Genomic DNA, 16651 nt, shown 5'->3' with positions numbered 1-16651 from the left:
TCCAGCTGTGATAGGAAAAAGGCAGGTGACATACAGTGATTGGGGGAGTTTTTGGTAGAAGATTTTGTTGTTTCCCCCCTCTGTTACTACAGCTGAAGGAGGATGGAAATGAAAGGATGGCACGAATGTGTTTTCTATGTTGACTTAAAATCTGAGCTGACCTTGGCCGTTTGCACCTCCAGAGTATGGTGACATGCCAGGATGCCATTGCGTAACTGTTCATGCAACTGTTGGGTATTGTGTGCTTGGAGAGCATGACACTGTTATGGTTGTCAGGTTTCTGACCTTCACATAGTCTTTCTGGCATTGGCGCCTTCTTACGCATAGGCAAATGGGGTTCCTCTTTATGAATGAACTCAAAAGTTCATTGCTCCGAGATGAGTTATCTGATTTTCTGACTTTGAGCTAACACGGAGACCTTGGGCTTATGTTGGACATTTAACTTGTTGAGCGTGCCATGTGTACCAGGTATCAGTGTTGCACTATATTAACGTGCTTCTGAGGTATTCAGTGCTTGATGGTACTAAATCAACGGCCTGATTACTGTTTATCAACACTATTGACTTTCACGATTCCTTGAGTCACACCAGCCTGCAGTACTACTCTTCAGGAGCCTGGTTAGCTACAAGGGCAAAATCATGATTATCTTAAGAAGAAACTCTCTCCTTGACAACTTCTTCATTGCTTTAGTATTACCAGCAGTTGTCACAGAGAATATACAGGGTGGCCTTCACTGCAAGTGGAATAGAGGTCTAAGCAGTACAAGGTGGTAATGCTGGGAGCAACAGGGAGAAATGCTGGTTTCATAGAATTCCATGAGAAAACATCAGACTTCAGCAGAGCGATTGTTTTGATTTATGGTATGAACAGGTGAATCCAAACACTGCTCCAAAGGCTTTATTCAAAGGCTGATGAATAAGAGCCTTGTGTATAAATACTGAGGACTGTCATGGAAGGAGTGTATTCAGAATGGGTATCCTGCAGTGGATGCCTGCAGGAAGAGTAAAGAATGCTGAAGAAAATGATGTATGAACCAAGCAAAGGGAGCAAGAATGATGACAGGATGTATGAGGCACTGGAGGATATGGGCACCAGGGAGTGGTAACAGCCACCTGAAACTCTCTGCATGTTGAAAATAGCTGGTTTCAGTTCAGTCATTAAGCCAGCTTCCTCAACATTAATGTTGTTTGCTGTATTGTTCTGTGGGAGGTGGAAAGGGCAACCTGGGGGAGCAGCAACAAGGGAAGTTAAAAAAAAGACTATCTGACTTTATGTCTCTATGCAACAGTGGCTGTCATTTTGCTTTTCACTATTGGATTATTGCAAATGGTGACTAATACCAAAGTCCTATGGGACCCATGTCTGGTCCCACATTAAGCCATAAAAAGAAACATTTAAAAGAACTGCTTAGTTGTGGGATGGTAAATTTCAGTTGTATATTGAAAGGGCTGAGACTATTCCAGTAGCAGAGTTTCCTTCCTAGCAAAAGGCTTTGTTTTCCATTCTTGTTGCTTTTGGCAGAGTTCCTTTCTCCCATCTCCAACATTGATGCTTTTGTTGTCAGAATTTGTTGTGTATTCAAGGCTAGAGAGCACCTAACAAAAACTCTGGATATCTCCAATTGAGTACTGAATCTCAGATATCTCTTGGCAAGTAAATAAGCTCATATGTATGCATGATTGTCAATTTGAGTTTTAGTGATAGCGGTTTATAAACTTGGATTTAGCAAACTGGTAGAAGTTTCCTCAAAACTCCTCCTCCAGGTTGTGCAGTTCTGCAGGGTGTTTTATGAATTACACAGCTGTTATGAAAATAGCAGTATGGGACATTCAGCATCCCAATAAATATTTCCAGGGGGAGTACAGGTAAAAGGAATTGTGATGGAGCCTTTCATGAATGAAAGTGGGCTTTAAGGCCTAGTGCATGTCATTATTCCTTGTCATGTAGCAGGAGTTTGGAATGACTTTCCCTTTAATTTCTCAACAGATTTTGGCTTTGGAAATTTCTATAAGAGTGGTGAGCCTCTGACGACATGGTGTGGAAGCCCGCCGTATGCAGCCCCAGAAGTCTTTGAAGGACAGCAATACGAGGGACCCCAGCTGGATATCTGGGTATCATTATTCTTTTTTTTAACCAAATTCACATAAACTTTTAGGAAACTGGAACAAAGGAATCATTCCTGATATTTCTTAAGCTGCAGACGAGCAGTTCCCTTCAGCTTTATTTCTTGGGTGTCATAAAATGCCTCTTAACATAGAATGGAAATGAAGTTACCTTTCCAGGTGTCTATTAAATGTACACTGTAGGTATATGTTAGACCACTAGATGAAAAGCTGTAACTCCTCCAAAAGGTCTCCTGACTTAATGCATGAACTTCACTTTTTTCAGTGCTCTTAGTATCTTCTGTGCTAAGTGGGAATTGAATTTGTAAGCTTGTAAGTTCTTCATGAGGTTAAAAGGATTCTGAGTCACTGAAACACAGGAGAGAGAACAACTGCTTTGCTCTTTGAGCTGGAAACAAGCATATTTGTGTCACAAACATTTCTGCTGAGGCAACTGCATGGTTTTGAATCAGTGTGTCTCCATGCATACTGCTCTAATGGAAGAGGACAGAGAGCACAACCCACATTCTTATGAAATGGAAAGGGACTGAAATTAACTGAAGAAATTGAAGAAATGCTGTGCACCTTTCATGCATTCTCAGAGACCTGCTTTCATTCCTAATCTGGTTTTGTTTGGGATTGATTTTTTTTTTTTTTTTTGTTCGGGTGGACGGCGGGGAGGTTGTTGATTTTAGTATTCTGGTACTTGCAATGATAGGTTCATATCTGAAAGCAACCAGAGACGGTTCAATTTGGCAGTCCCTGCTCTGCCATCAGGTTTGCAGTGATAATATTGCACGCAGCATTACAACGCAGGCACTGAGATTTTGACCAGAGCCTGTTACACAAACATGGAAAGTCACCTTTCAGCTGCTAATCAGATTTAAATTAATCTAATTGTATTAACAGTATAAATAAGAACCGTGCTTTTAGGTACATATGATGGTGTGTAGGCATGAATCATATGCACACACATATATATGCAGCTAGATTTAAAAAATGCTACGGTCTTTCTGAACCTTTAGTAACTGGTAAATAAGCATACAGCAGACCTCAGCTACGCTGTTTCAAGTAGCACAGGCACTGTTTGAATCACAAGTGAATCTCTGATGTTCTTTTAAATATATAACATTCTCAACTGTTAACAGAATCTGCCTGCCCATGAAGGGAAGCACATGTGTGTTTAGCATAAAAATAATAGTCTACTTATCTTCTGAGATGACTTAAGGATTCTTTATCTCTTTACAACATGCAATCACAGAGTAAGTCTGCTGAAGGTACGAAGCTTGCAGGAAGAATGCAACAATCCACAGCGCAGTTTTTGGCAGGTTAAGGAAGGAAGAAAAATGACTTCTTAATTTTTTTTTTTTTTATTTTAAAACTTCTCTGTATTTACGAAGTTTTAAGTGACCACTTTCTTTTTTCCCCTTGAGAAATCCAGTGCTGTGGCTACCTTATGCCACCTGATTGGCACGAGGGTCTGGTGCGGTTGTTTCATCTAGTGTACTGTATTTTTCTGGCATATACTTTAAGCCTATTTCCACTTGCAGTGCCAATTAACTTGCATACTTTCAAAAGTTAGTCTGGCAGTTGCAGGAGAGCTCTTGCCCAGATTGTCTCCTTTGGCTCATATTAAATAATCCCTCATGCTCAGCCCTGCACACTGCAGTGCAGAATTACTGTGCTCTCCTGAAGCTGACTGTTCAGTTACCTGTGGGGCTTGCCCAGGCTTTTGCAAGCTGGTAAATGTAAAAGGTTACAGTTTCTTATTTCAAGAAGCTCCTGTCTGAGGTTTGGTTTTGTTTGAGCAACACTGAGGTTAATAAAAAGTACCTCTCATTCTCACCTGAAGTTGGGACTCACTTTTCAGGTATCATTCAGTCATCTGAGTGGAGCTTCCTGCTAGCAGCCTGAGTCTCTAACCCATTACACTTCAGCTTACCTGCTTATCAGCACAAGGTACTGCAAGACCAGCCATTTGGGTTAGCTGGGGGTTCTTAATATTTAGGGAACCTTTGGAAATCCAACTCCTTTTTGTAGACTACAGTTGGATTTTTTTCTGTGACAGGATTTGGCTAGCCAACCTCAAACTTAACTTGTAGCTTGAAAAATGAAAGTCATATTCTCTTTCTTACAGAGCATGGGTGTAGTTCTTTATGTTTTGGTCTGTGGAGCGTTACCTTTTGATGGACCAACACTCCCCATACTGAGGCAGCGAGTTCTTGAAGGAAGGTTCAGGATCCCTTACTTTATGTCAGAAGGTAACAATGCTCTTGGTGTGGTAAATCTTGAGTAAATTCTAGAATAATCTCTGTTGCAATACAGCAAAAGATGGTGCATCTGCACACTAGATTATGGTATGGCAGACTGTTCCTGTTCAAAAGAAACACAAATAAGCCTAGGTGAGCCTTTGCAGTTAGCCTGCTAGCAGGCAAATCAACACATATTTCCCTGCTCAAGGTTTGGAGATTGCAGTGTGGCTGTACCCATGGGCAGAGAGAGTTTAAATGGAAGCTGGAGGAAATCTCATCCTACTGTGAACAGAAATACAGGGATGTGGGGGAAAGGCAGATCTGTGTGTAGCCATTAGCTTTTGTCCTACAATGCCATAGACTTTTCAATGTAGAAAGACAATATGCTGAGAGCAGGATTGCTGTAAAACCTCAGTTGTGTATTGGGTGTTTCCTGCTTTTTGACAGTGTCTGCTAAACAAAAGCAAAACGTGCACAACCAGTTCATATGCCAGGATCTCACTGTCATGTATCTGGCACTTTATATTTGACAGATCTCTCCCTCATTTAGTTGCCCTATCTATGGAGTTTCACTTTCTCTCATGCCTGTTCAGATAAGAACAAGTGGGGGCATTTTTCACCACTTTGATGGTGTCCTTCAGCTTCCCTGTATTAAAGGGTCTCTAAACTAAATTACTTCAAAACAGTCTCCCTGAATCAGATCCTCTTTTGATATGCTACTTCTGTGCTTTTCTTCAAAGTGAATTAAAAATATGTTTCTTCAGCCCTGTTGTTAAGGGTTCTGTAGTATAAAACATTACGGTCTTCCCTATTTTCCTTCTGGTGGCATGTACTCCTGCATACCACCTTGGAAAACAGCCACTGCTGTGTAGCTATAGTGCATTTGGTTGCTTTTAGCAATGCCGTTATGGAATCAAGGCAACCCTTCAGCATCCTAGGCACATTTGTGGCCAGTGCTGAACTGTATTGTGTTTCTGTGACTTTGCTGACATGGGTATGCAAGCTAGATCCAGGTATCTTTGTATGAGTTGCAGTCATTGCTGTGCCTGCAGTGTAGATCAGCTGTTTCACAGGCTGTCTGCCGTTCCCCTTGCTGATCACATGGTGATGCAGGGAGTGGGGAAGGGTGTGAAAACAGGAGAGAGAAACAGGGATAAATAGCCAGAAATCCCTCTGTAAACTACTTGTTATAACTACCTGAATGGACTGACTTGTAACTACTGTACTGTAGCAGTATCACTGTCAGCTAGAAATGCATGGCAGATTGATAAGCTCCCTTAAAGGAACTTACATTGACCTCCTATCACATACAAACTGCATGTTCATCTGTCGTGCCCTCATCTTCCAAAAAAACAACTGAGATCTGAAGAAAAATGTATGGTTTTAGTGCTGCCCAGCATGTGGTAGCAGAAAGCAGCAATGGTTTGGTGTGTTTAGAATTATTCTGGCGCCTAAAGCTACTGATTGTACTTTGGTCCTAGAATTAAAACAGATAAGCCTGAAGATCCACCAGCTATTATTCGCAGCCACAGGGACATTATTTTTACCTTTGCTTTTGTAACCACTAGGGTGGAATTAAATAAGTTCAGACACTAACCCTAGTTTTGCCAATCCCTTGTTTTATAAGCCTGGACAAGCTAGGTCAGACTGCTGGAGAAGGATGCTAAGTAGTCCCCACCACGCTTCACAGAGATTATTTGAAGCTTTATTGGTTTATGGTAGCTCTGTACTAAGAACAGCACAAGCAGCTTCAAAGAGGCATAAAATATTACCATTACTGTCACGTGGGAGCTGTGTAGGAGGAATGGCACTGTTAGCCATATCATGCATTTAAAGAAGTTGGGGTTTTGTCCTTCTTAATGTGACTTTTAACCTTGTTTTGAGAGGCTGTTTTAAGGAAATGTGTTTAGCAGAGAAGTCAGGCAGAAGTAAGGCAGTTTCCTCTTGTCATGCTGTTCTGGGAGCACGTTGGTAATTTTCTTTTTTTCCTAACAGAGTGTGAACATCTGATTAGAAGAATGTTGGTCCTAGACCCATCCAAACGGTTAACTATTGCTCAGATTAAGGAGCATAAGTGGATGCTTATAGAAGTTCCTGCACAAAGACCTATTCTTTATCCACCAGGAGAGGAGAACGAGCCTTCCGTTGGAGAGTATAATGAACAGGTCTTACGGCTAATGCACAGCCTTGGAATAGACCAACAGAAAACTGTTGAGGTAAAGTAGAGTCAAACAGATACTTGTCCCTAGGTGGAAGGTTTCCTGGTTTGTTTTTGTCACTAGAATTTAGTACTTGAGTTGCTTGCAACATTCTTTGTTTCAACAGTTGGTGGTAAGGGGGGGACGACAAAACGCCAAAAGCGGAGCTATATTTTACTTGGTGAGACTCTAGTAAGGGCAAACATTTTAAACATGCTGTGCTGCTGCCCTTCTGTCCTACTGCTGCCTGTGCCAGCAAGCTAATCAGAAAGAGGAGAGACATCCCTCCAGAAAGCTTCCTAAAAAATAATCCCTAGCAGAGAGGAGGCTTCTGTGTTATGCAAACATTGTGCAGTGGGCCCACAGACAACTTCACCTGTGTACCTTACGCTGGCCTGCCACTAAATGATGGTTGATGCTTTTGTTTGACATGGCACTCTGGTTTGAAACAACTTTCTCAGTTGAGAAGATTTGCTCACCCCACTGCCTCTTAAATAGCCTCTATTCCTCACACACCCCCCTGCAATTCTGTCTTCTGCCTGGTCTCATAGAATATAAATGATAATACATATTTGGCTGTACTCACACTTTTGTGCTTCTCTTTTTCAGTCTCTGCAGAACAAGAGTTATAACCACTTTGCTGCTATTTATTACTTGTTAGTGGAAAGACTCAAATCCCATCGGAGTAGCTTCCCTGTGGAACAGAGAGTTGATGCTCGTCAGCGTCGGCCAAGCACAATTGCTGAACAGACAGTAGCCAAGGTAAGGTCTCATTACTAGCAGAGATGGGTTTAAGGCTGTGCAAGACACCCTTCTTTTTCAAAAGGGTGTTTCTACATAGATTCACTTGGAATCCATTGCTGTTTTCTGGTTTCTATAGTATGCAGACTCACAGTATGGTTTTGTAAAGACTTTTTTGGATCTACCTCCTGTCAGAGCTGTTTGATGACAAATCATCATCAGTTGTTTGGCATGCCTCCTACAGCTGCTGCTGCAGCCTCCTCCCCACCCTGGGGTGGGGCAGGGAGCAGAAAGGAGGTCTGAGAGAACTGGTGAACTTTTAAATGAGAAATGGAACTTAACTGTATTTTTAAGTCCAGAATCAAACTATGGGTTTAGCTTTTTGGGTATCCACTTGGTTTAACCTTAATTCCCAGGTTCACTACTTGTGCTTGTGCTTCTAATTGGAACACTTCCATTTCTGAGAATTTTGAGCCTATTGCTGGGCAGTCATGGGTTAAAATGTTAGAGAAATACCATTTCTGGAGACTGTACAACACTTAGAGTATCGTCAGTGTGATTGACAAACAAGCTGTTGAATTTATGGAGAGCTGTGCTAGCATGGGGGCTAAAAGCATGCAGGCTCTACTTCGTGTTATAAACATAGTCGCTCTAAAGGGACCCGTTGAAAATACAATTACTTTCTCCCCTGCTGTTCTCTAGATACACTGACTCCCATGAAATGAAGTGTGGCAAAGAATAAGAGGCATCCAAAAGAAAATATTACAAACAACCTATCAGGTTAAGATGCCAATTCACTGTAATATCTTAAGTACCTGATTAAAATATCATTATCATGAGAGTCTTAATGGCTCAAGTCTCAGATCTGTTCCTAATGATGTACTTTCTCTTAAAGTTTGCACCACTTTTTCTCCTGTGACCCAGCAACAGTCCAATTTCATGGGAGGCTTCACAGCATGGCTGCAAAACCTCTATGTGCATAGAGCCAAGGCGATGACTCATGTATTTTAAGACTTAAGGATGTTACATTTATTTTATCCAGAGCAATTCTGGGTGCTCCTTACAGCTGGTACCAGCCCTTGTATTGCAGAAGACTGTCTATTTAGTATCCTCGCTGATTACACTGCTGGATTGAGCACAGGCTCCAGAGCTATTCAGTCTCCTTTTCCCCTTCAGAAAGAAAGGTCATATACAGTTTATCATGTCTTACTCCAATAATTCTCAGATTATTTTTTTTCACATGTTCTTTTGTTTCATTAAGATACACAGAAAAATACAGCTTTTGATTTCTATTAATACATAGCTGGAAACATGAAAGACTTGGCCTAAGATGACTCAGATTTATTGTGGTCTCTAATAAATAGTCTTTCAAGTTCACAGCCTGCTAGGTACTCTATTGCTGCTGTATAGAACAAGTGCCCAGATCACTGCCAGGAGAAATCACAACCATGCTGCTCCTTTTCACTTGAGATGGCAAGACACTATTTGGTTTTGGGTTCTGGTGAAATGAAAGCCAAATCGCTTCAGCTGTGAAAACACAGGTCCAGGAATAAAATGGCTGACAAAGATAAAAACCAGCTATTTTCTTAGATAGTAGTTCTAAGGATAGATTATTAATCATAAGGTTCATTAAAAGCAGGTGGAGACACATAAACAAGGAGGAAGAAAAACAACCTCCTAGAAGGTAGTTTCTTACTGTACTAAATTCCTGTATTTTATAGCCATATTACCACATTTTCCTTAGGACTGCAAGCAATCTTGCAGTTATCCTAACAAGATAATTTGCTTTCACACATGGTGGCACCACAGGCTCCTGTATAAGGCTACTTATTTCCTTTTGGACAGACAAGTTGCATGCATGCTGCACTTCAGGAAATTAAGGTTAAAAAACAGTGAAAGCCACTGTTTTCCTAACTGTGCAATGCTTGCCTTCCCTGAGGCACATCTCTCCCTTCAACAGTGCTCCCTCTTTTCAAGTATCTTCTTTCAGATCCAGTCTGCTCCATTCTTTCTCATACTTTTTCCTACAGGCATGTTAGAATAGTCACCGAAACTAGGTAATATTAACAGATTGTGTACTGAGTATAAGAAGCATTTCTAGTATTTCAGAAGTTGGAGGGCACCAGAGGATCCCTAACACTGTCTTTACTACTCATAAGTGCTCAGCTTCAATAAGTAGCTCGCTTAATGACGTTTGGGGTTTGGCATTTGTGTGTTTTGCAGGGGGTGGTGCTTTTTCTAAAGTCTAAAGACTAAGAAGGTAATTCCTCAAGAACATGGAAATAAGCCTTATACTTCTCCTTCTTTGGAAACGGTCTACTTACTGTATATTTTTAATTTGTGACCTTGTATGCTGTTTTCTACCTAAAATCGTTCTGGTTTTGGATTTCTTAAAATCGCTTCCAGGCACAAGCTGTGGTACCCTCTGTTAACTTGCATTCACAAAACGCAAGGTTGTTGCAGTCTCCAGGCCTTCCCTCAGCTTCAGGAGCAGAAGCCTTTTCATTCACTCCATCCAGCTGCCAGGGAGACACAGCGTTTATGGAGGAAGAAAGAGTTGAGACACCAAAGGTACAGCTTAAAATCACCCTAGTGTTTTGTCAGAAATCACTGAGACTAAAAAAGATTGTTGCCCTTTAAATTACTGCCCAGTAAAAGCACAGGTAGTAGTAGTAGCTGTAGCTTTTCAGTAACTGATGGAAGATAGTTCCTTCTGACAGAGTTCAGAGTTCATCATCCTAGAACAAAGCACTGCAGAGTCAGGGCCAGAGCATTTGCTAATCCAAGCTAATGGCGCTTAATTGACCTTAGTATACCTCAAGTATCTTGACGGTTGTGGGCAGCTGAACTGGAGAACCCTGCTGCTTCTCTCCCTTTTCAGTAGCCTTTTCCTCAAAGACCCAATGTTCTCAATCTGCTCAAGGCACTTTCAAGCACTGGCTGTCCACAAAACTCTTGCTGGTTAATTCCTGGGTAAACTCTCAGGGTAGACAGCAAGTCAAATACAAAGACCTTTCATATCTGCATACTTGACCGTACTAAACACATTTCTTGTACTAGCTGGACAGAACACACTGTGCTGGTTTGCCTAAATTAAAATACTCTCTTAGTGTCAGAGTCCTAAGTATTCCAGATTCTTTTCCTATTTCTCTTTTGCATATAACTTTCAACAGCTGTGACTTTTTCTGATCATTAACCTGCCTATTGTATTCTTTGCTTACATTGCAATGTTACCACACTGTCATTTGCAAAAGAAGAATCAACCTAGTGGTTGGGTTTTATTTCTTCTCATGGATTTTTAAGAGCCCTGAAGATTCCTCATATACAGCTTCTAATACAAATGGTTCACTGCTGGTTATCTATACTAAATTATCCAAAAGTTCAGACAGATGAGAACAGGAAGGCATAATGGAACCTTAAGTGGAAGCTTCCATTGCTAATTAAAGCAGTTAAAATACCATGCACTTAAAATTCCATATCTCTGCCAATTCCATAATAAGCCAGCCAAAAGTGATACAGTTTTATTAATTTTTATGCTGAATAGTAAATAGCCAGCAGGACCTTCTGACTGTCAAACTATTAAAACTGCAGCATCTCAAATAGGCTGTAGGAGTTCTCAGCTAGGCCGTTTCTGTAACTAGAAGCGCCTGTAAAACCTTCACTGGAGACCACGTAAAATAGCAGCTCCATCTAATGGGTTTTGTTTCCTGTAATCAGACTGGAAGACTTTGTGTAGGCTTTCCACACCTCCACAGTTAACAGACTTAACTGAACTCTAATAGGATATGACGGCTTCACAGCCCTACAATGTAGGTTACAGCTCAAGTCTCTGAAGCGAGCTGTAGTCTGATCCATTTTGCCATTCAACTCTGAATACTCTGCAGGGTAGCTAAGACTAAGTGCAATACATGGGAGTTAGTAGTTAAGAGCTTTTGTGAGGAAGGGGAAATAGCTTAAAATAACTACGTTTGTGAACTACATTACTATTCGCATTAAACTTTTGGTATTTTCTCCCATATGACATGACATTATAACTCTTAATTTCAGCATATTATGGTTTGCTTGGTGCCAGCTAGGGGCTTGATTTCACACTTGCCACTTTGAAGCTTTTACTGCTCACTCACTGGTTAGTTACCAACACTAGGAGCATGGCTCTGGTTCTCATCGCTGTTTTAAGTAACTCCTTGTGTGGTCTCTTGGAGCTACAAAGCAAAAAGCCATTCAAAGACATTTGGAAATTAACATTTGAGACTTTATTTTACATCCCCTTTTACTTTTATAGATGCAGTTTGGCCAGAGTAATCAACAAATGGTTGCTACTGTAAGGTGTCAAAGTGACTCAGGAATATTCGGTGTCTTAAGTACTACAGAACAAAGGCTTCCAAGCTCTGATCCGTATGCCATGGTAAACTGCAGAGAGCCAACTGCTCACATGGTATTGCTTCTCTCTTGCCTTTCCAGCAGTTCACTAAAAATCCTTTCTGGTGCTTTTGCTGCTGGATCAGTAGAAGGCATCTGAATAGGAAAGTCACAAGTGGAAAGTAATGTGTACAAGAAATTAAGCTTAAAGATACAATCCATTAAATTAAAATAGAGGCAGGAGATCCAGAATTTTCCTGTGCAAACATCATCATTTTACTGATGCTCAAAAATTTTTATAGCTATTTTTTAATACTGCTTTAAATATTTTCCTAGAGTACTACCAGTAGCTGTAACAGTGTCAGGTTTTATGCTAAATGTGTTGTTTTGTCCGTATTTTACCCAACCTGATCCTACCAAAACCTTAGGAGTGACTTGTCCAATGAGAAACTAATTAGAGCTTCTAAGGTATTCCAGAAGACAATACCCACCCCAAAACGGCACCACATGCAGGCCACAGTCCTCAAAACCTCAAAACATATAGTTGTATATGGCAAATAAGTAATTAAAGTACAGAAACGGTCAGGACAAACTGAAGTATTTGGAGAATAAAAAGAGAATTAAAGTCCTAGAAGTATTTTAGGTTGGAGAGGTACCTCCTAAAGGACCTGTAATTCAACCTTCTGCTAAAAGCACATCTAACTTCAAAGCTAGGTGAGGTTGCTTAGTGCTGTATAAGTTTGACTGAATCCAAGGAGGGGGATTCCACATCCTTTCCAGGCAACTTCTGTTTGCAGGGGAGCGCCATGAACCAAATGGACTTTTGCTGGAAAGGGTGCATTTATTGTATTATTGTGAAACAAATCTTTGCAGCTCTGCAAGGATACTGCAGAATTAAATACACTACTATTTTTTCTTAGTGCTTATCTAAGCATGATAAAGGAGCGCATTAGGTATAGTAAGGGGAAACAGCAATATTGTGCACTCCATAAATATTACATGTTTGTGACTAAGCTGGCAAAGGTTTTTAATAACTCTTTAAGAAAGCCCCAAACAAACAAAACCACACAAACACCACAAAGAGAACATAATACTGTGGAAATGAAAGTGCTTACATTTAGGGAGTTGAGTACTAAGATGTCAGTGGTGAGCCTACCTGGAGGGAATTGCCTGTCACATTGAATTCTTAACAAGTCTTACTCAACTCAGTAGCTTATAGGGAGGTTTACACATTTTAAATACCCAGGCTGCCTTCAGTCTATATGACAGGCAGAGATTTCTAGCACTTGGAGGTAATGTTCTGTGTGTGTCATTGAAAATTGTACATCTTTTCCCTGTACCATTTAGGTAAATGGCTGCCTACTGGATCCTGTACCTCCCGTGACGATTAGGAAAGGATGCCAATCGTTACCTACCAGCATGATGGAAACTTCTATTGATGAAGGAATAGAGACAGAAGGCGACTCGGAAGATGACCCTGCACAGTCATTTGCAGCCCTACAAGCAGCTCGCTGTGGGAAGCGACGTCACACTCTGGCAGAAGTTACCAACCAGCTGGTGATGATGCCAGGCACAGGTACAGAAGTTAGCACGGACATCTCAAACCTCATTTCCTGCTCCCAGCACTCAATCTAATAAGCCCAGGATGAAAGCCAGTATGTTTTAAGAGTGACAAGCACAGATCAAAGCTTTTTGGTTTTGTTACTTAGTATTTGCTATAAAGGCCAAAGGGGGGGGGGAACCCACAAAAAAACACCCCAAAACCTGCTGTACAGACAGTATAAAACCAAAGCAGCAAATATACAGCTTGCTACAGTCACGTACAACCCCAATGGCAACTAGTAAAGTCTGGCAAATTGATTTAGTTTGTTGTTTTTTTTTTTCACATAACTAAATGCCCCAAATCATTCATCCCCTAAAAGTGTGCTGGAAGAGGAGGACATGGGGGAAACCAAAACCTCTGAATTCTCGGGTATTCCAAAGTCAGCAACAAGACCAAGCCTTTCAGCTCAGGCTACAGTCTTACAAGAATTATCAGGGAGAGGCAGGCAAACACAAAAAAATGACCAAACCCAAAACTGGATGCTCTCCAAGCAAGCCAGTGATCATCATCTGCATGGCGTCTTACTGCTGCAGTAATGCAAAAACCAGTAGCAAATCACCATTCTGGTACTGCAAATGTTAAATGACAATTGCCTTATGAACCTTGATTATCTGTTTTATTTCCTCTAAGACAGTCACTGTTGGCAGGAATAACTGGAGCCTGTAGCACTTCCTCTGCTTTGCTAAATTATTGCTGGACTTTCACTTTTATTCTGGCTTTTGGTTTTTGTCATAGGGAAAGTCTACTCACTGGATGAAAACTCCTCTCTGGGCAGTATTGATTCAGAGTATGACATGGGATCTGTTCAGAGAGATACTAAATTCCTGGAAGACACCCCTTCCTTGAAAGAAATGGTACTAACTAACCAACAAGCCCCCGGAATGACGAGACCTTTCTTGGGTCTGAGACCTGCCAATCCAGCCATGCAGGCACTTGCCTCTCAAAAGCGAGAGGCCCACAACCGCTCTCCTGTCAGTTTCCGAGAGGGGCGCAGAGCTTCAGACACATCCCTCACACAAGGTAATTATAACCATTGTCATGACACGTTATATCTAGACATGGTAGTACATGTACTCCATACACAAGAAGCACCAAGCCACCTTGTAACTTGGCTGTTACTCAGCTTATCTCACATTTGTTGTACTAACCAGGTCCGAATTAACTGATTTTCTGAGAAGGGTTTTTGCTCAACTGTTCCCCAGGAATTGTAGCATTTAGACAACACCTCCAGAATCTGGCACGAACCAAAGGAATCCTGGAATTAAACAAAGTCCAGTTGCTGTATGAACAGATGGGATCAGAAGAAGAACCTTCTCTCACATCAACTGCCACCCAGTTGCAGGATCTCATTAATAGTCCTTCACAGGTACAGAAATCAAGCTCCATCTTTCAGATGCTAATGCTTTGGGACAGACAAGGGAAGGATAAGGTGTTCTAGAGATCTGCCAAGAGCTAATTTACAGATAAAGTTCTCTCATTTCCTTTCTGTCTTCTGCAAAATATAGAATGGGCATTTGCAGGCCAGCCTTTACCATCCTCATGATATCACAGTGCAATGGCCTTGTGAGCTTTCCGAATCCAACATTTTACTGTATGGATGCCTACTCCATGCATATCCTCTCAGCCATTATTGAAAGCTTTTCACCTTCCTTGCTGAAGGTGTGAAATGACAGCTGCACAAAAACGCTTTCAGAGTTCAGACAGTTTTCTAACCATGTGTATTTACTATGTCAGAGGGCAAGTGAGAAAATTCATTATATATAATATATATCATTTTAGTTACAGGTGTAACTCTGCCATCTTGCAGCAGAGATAGTTCAAAGCTTTGTAACTTAGGCTCCCTTGCCATGCAGTCCAAGTGGTGAGTGACACCGAAGACCAGTCCTTATGGCAACTGTGAAACCTCTGCCAGGGGAAATCCTTAAAGAAAGGATTGAGGGAGAAAAGCTTTTTCTGGGGATGAAACTTGTTCCTCTTCTCTCTGCAGGAGGAAGGATCTCAGCAGCAGCAGGAAGCTGCATCTGCTTTCCCTAATGGTGCACATCCCCCATTATTACGACAGAGCTTAGAAACACAGTACTTACAACACAGGCTCCAGGTACCATACCTCCCCTCCACTGAATGAAACCCTCTGCTGTTACTAGACAGCAAACTAGCCTTTTAGATTTGCTACTCAAGAAAATCCATCAAAGGCTAAATTAGTGGAGAACAGCTGAATTTCCAATTACACTGAATTTCTGCCAGACATTAACCCTCATTATGCAAAAAGTATGTTACTGCTGTTTTCTTACTCAGTCTCTTAACTGTATAGTGTTATTAAAGCAATTTCAAGTTAACTGCTAGCGAATACCTATTATCAGTGTTGCACCTCATAAAGGTTATGCATCGGCATCTGAGGAGCCACTTCTGACCCCCTGGGGGGCTCTTACTCTCTGCCTCCCCCCCCCTTTTCTTTTTAGACCAATTTTCATACGGGTTTAGTTTTAAAAGAAACTTCTTTTCCCCAGATTTCAGCTTCTCTTTCACTTGGGAAGAAATCCATCATTAAATTTTTATCATACCATCTATCAAGCAAAGAGATTCTTTGTCTAAGAGTTAGAAGCCAATAAACAGTAGGGCCTGTGGTTTTAGATAGTAGCTCTACTGACAGCTTCTGAAAAATGGAGCTTGGGCAGTTACACTGTCTTAAGGATTCTTTCACTTGCTTTCTGGACTAATGCATTAAAATCAAATGCAATTTACGACAGCATTGCTTTTCTTGCAGAAACCTACTCTACTGTCAAAAGCTCAGAATACTTGCCAGCTATACTGCAAAGAATTGCCCCGGAGTCTGGAACAGCAGTTACAAGAGCACAGGTAAGAGGCTTTCAGACTATGCAGATATGTTATTTATTCTAACTCTCAAGAGAAATAAGAGAACTGGAAAAATCTTTGTCCAATTATAAATTCTTTCAGAAAGGAAAGCTTCACTTTAAAATGTGTAAGGACGCAGCCCCCCTTTTAAAAGAGGGGCAACAGTCCTGCCACATGCTTACAAATTTCTGTGCTAGGAGCTCTTTATGAGCTAACGCTGCTACGATGCAGGTAAACAGCAAATACCTGCCTACTTCAGTTAGTGCTAATGGGTGTATAGAAGCATAGGCAGAAGCTACCCTACTACTAACATGGTCATACTTAATTGCACCCTCATCCTCCAAACCACCCACTGTTTATAACCTACATATTGCAGTATATCTTGTAAGTCAGAACATGGATCATGTATTTCTGCCTGCTGGGAAGCCCTGCAGTCACCGAGGTATTTCCTGTCTCATACCCATGATGCAATAATTTTACAGTACAGGAAACCAGCTTTTTCTTGTTGTATAACATCAGTTTAGAAAAGAAACTCCTCTGAAA

At 41.2% G+C, this 16651-nt stretch overlaps 2 protein-coding genes across 2 annotated transcripts in view; one reads left to right on the top strand and one right to left on the bottom strand.

Annotated features, from left to right (window-relative positions):
* The window catches only part of ALG9 (ALG9 alpha-1,2-mannosyltransferase), a 77473-nt gene that overhangs the window by 8374 nt on the left and 52448 nt on the right, over window positions 1–16651 (bottom strand). The window contains exon 16 of the mRNA XM_061477987.1: window positions 4283–4475. The gene's annotated coding sequence lies outside the window, so the exon portion shown is untranslated. The remainder of the gene's footprint in view (window positions 1–4282; window positions 4476–16651) is intronic.
* The window catches only part of SIK2 (salt inducible kinase 2), a 45757-nt gene that overhangs the window by 25231 nt on the left and 3875 nt on the right, over window positions 1–16651 (top strand). Inside the window, exons 5-14 of the mRNA XM_061477986.1 lie at window positions 1987–2111; window positions 4240–4363; window positions 6350–6570; window positions 7162–7314; window positions 9700–9864; window positions 13000–13228; window positions 13991–14275; window positions 14458–14621; window positions 15243–15353; window positions 16020–16111. Coding sequence (XP_061333970.1) covers window positions 1987–2111; window positions 4240–4363; window positions 6350–6570; window positions 7162–7314; window positions 9700–9864; window positions 13000–13228; window positions 13991–14275; window positions 14458–14621; window positions 15243–15353; window positions 16020–16111 — 1669 coding nt within the window. The remainder of the gene's footprint in view (window positions 1–1986; window positions 2112–4239; window positions 4364–6349; window positions 6571–7161; window positions 7315–9699; window positions 9865–12999; window positions 13229–13990; window positions 14276–14457; window positions 14622–15242; window positions 15354–16019; window positions 16112–16651) is intronic.

The sequence above is a fragment of the Pezoporus flaviventris genome, unplaced genomic scaffold (genome assembly GCF_033815535.1).
Source record: "Pezoporus flaviventris isolate CSIRO_AGI_PZ_B2104156 unplaced genomic scaffold, CSIRO_AGI_Pfla_v1 ptg000113l, whole genome shotgun sequence".
Lineage (NCBI taxonomy): Eukaryota > Metazoa > Chordata > Aves > Psittaciformes > Psittacidae > Pezoporus > Pezoporus flaviventris.
The sequence above is the reverse complement of the archived record's forward strand: the minus strand, read 5'-3'. Positions and strand labels throughout refer to the sequence as shown.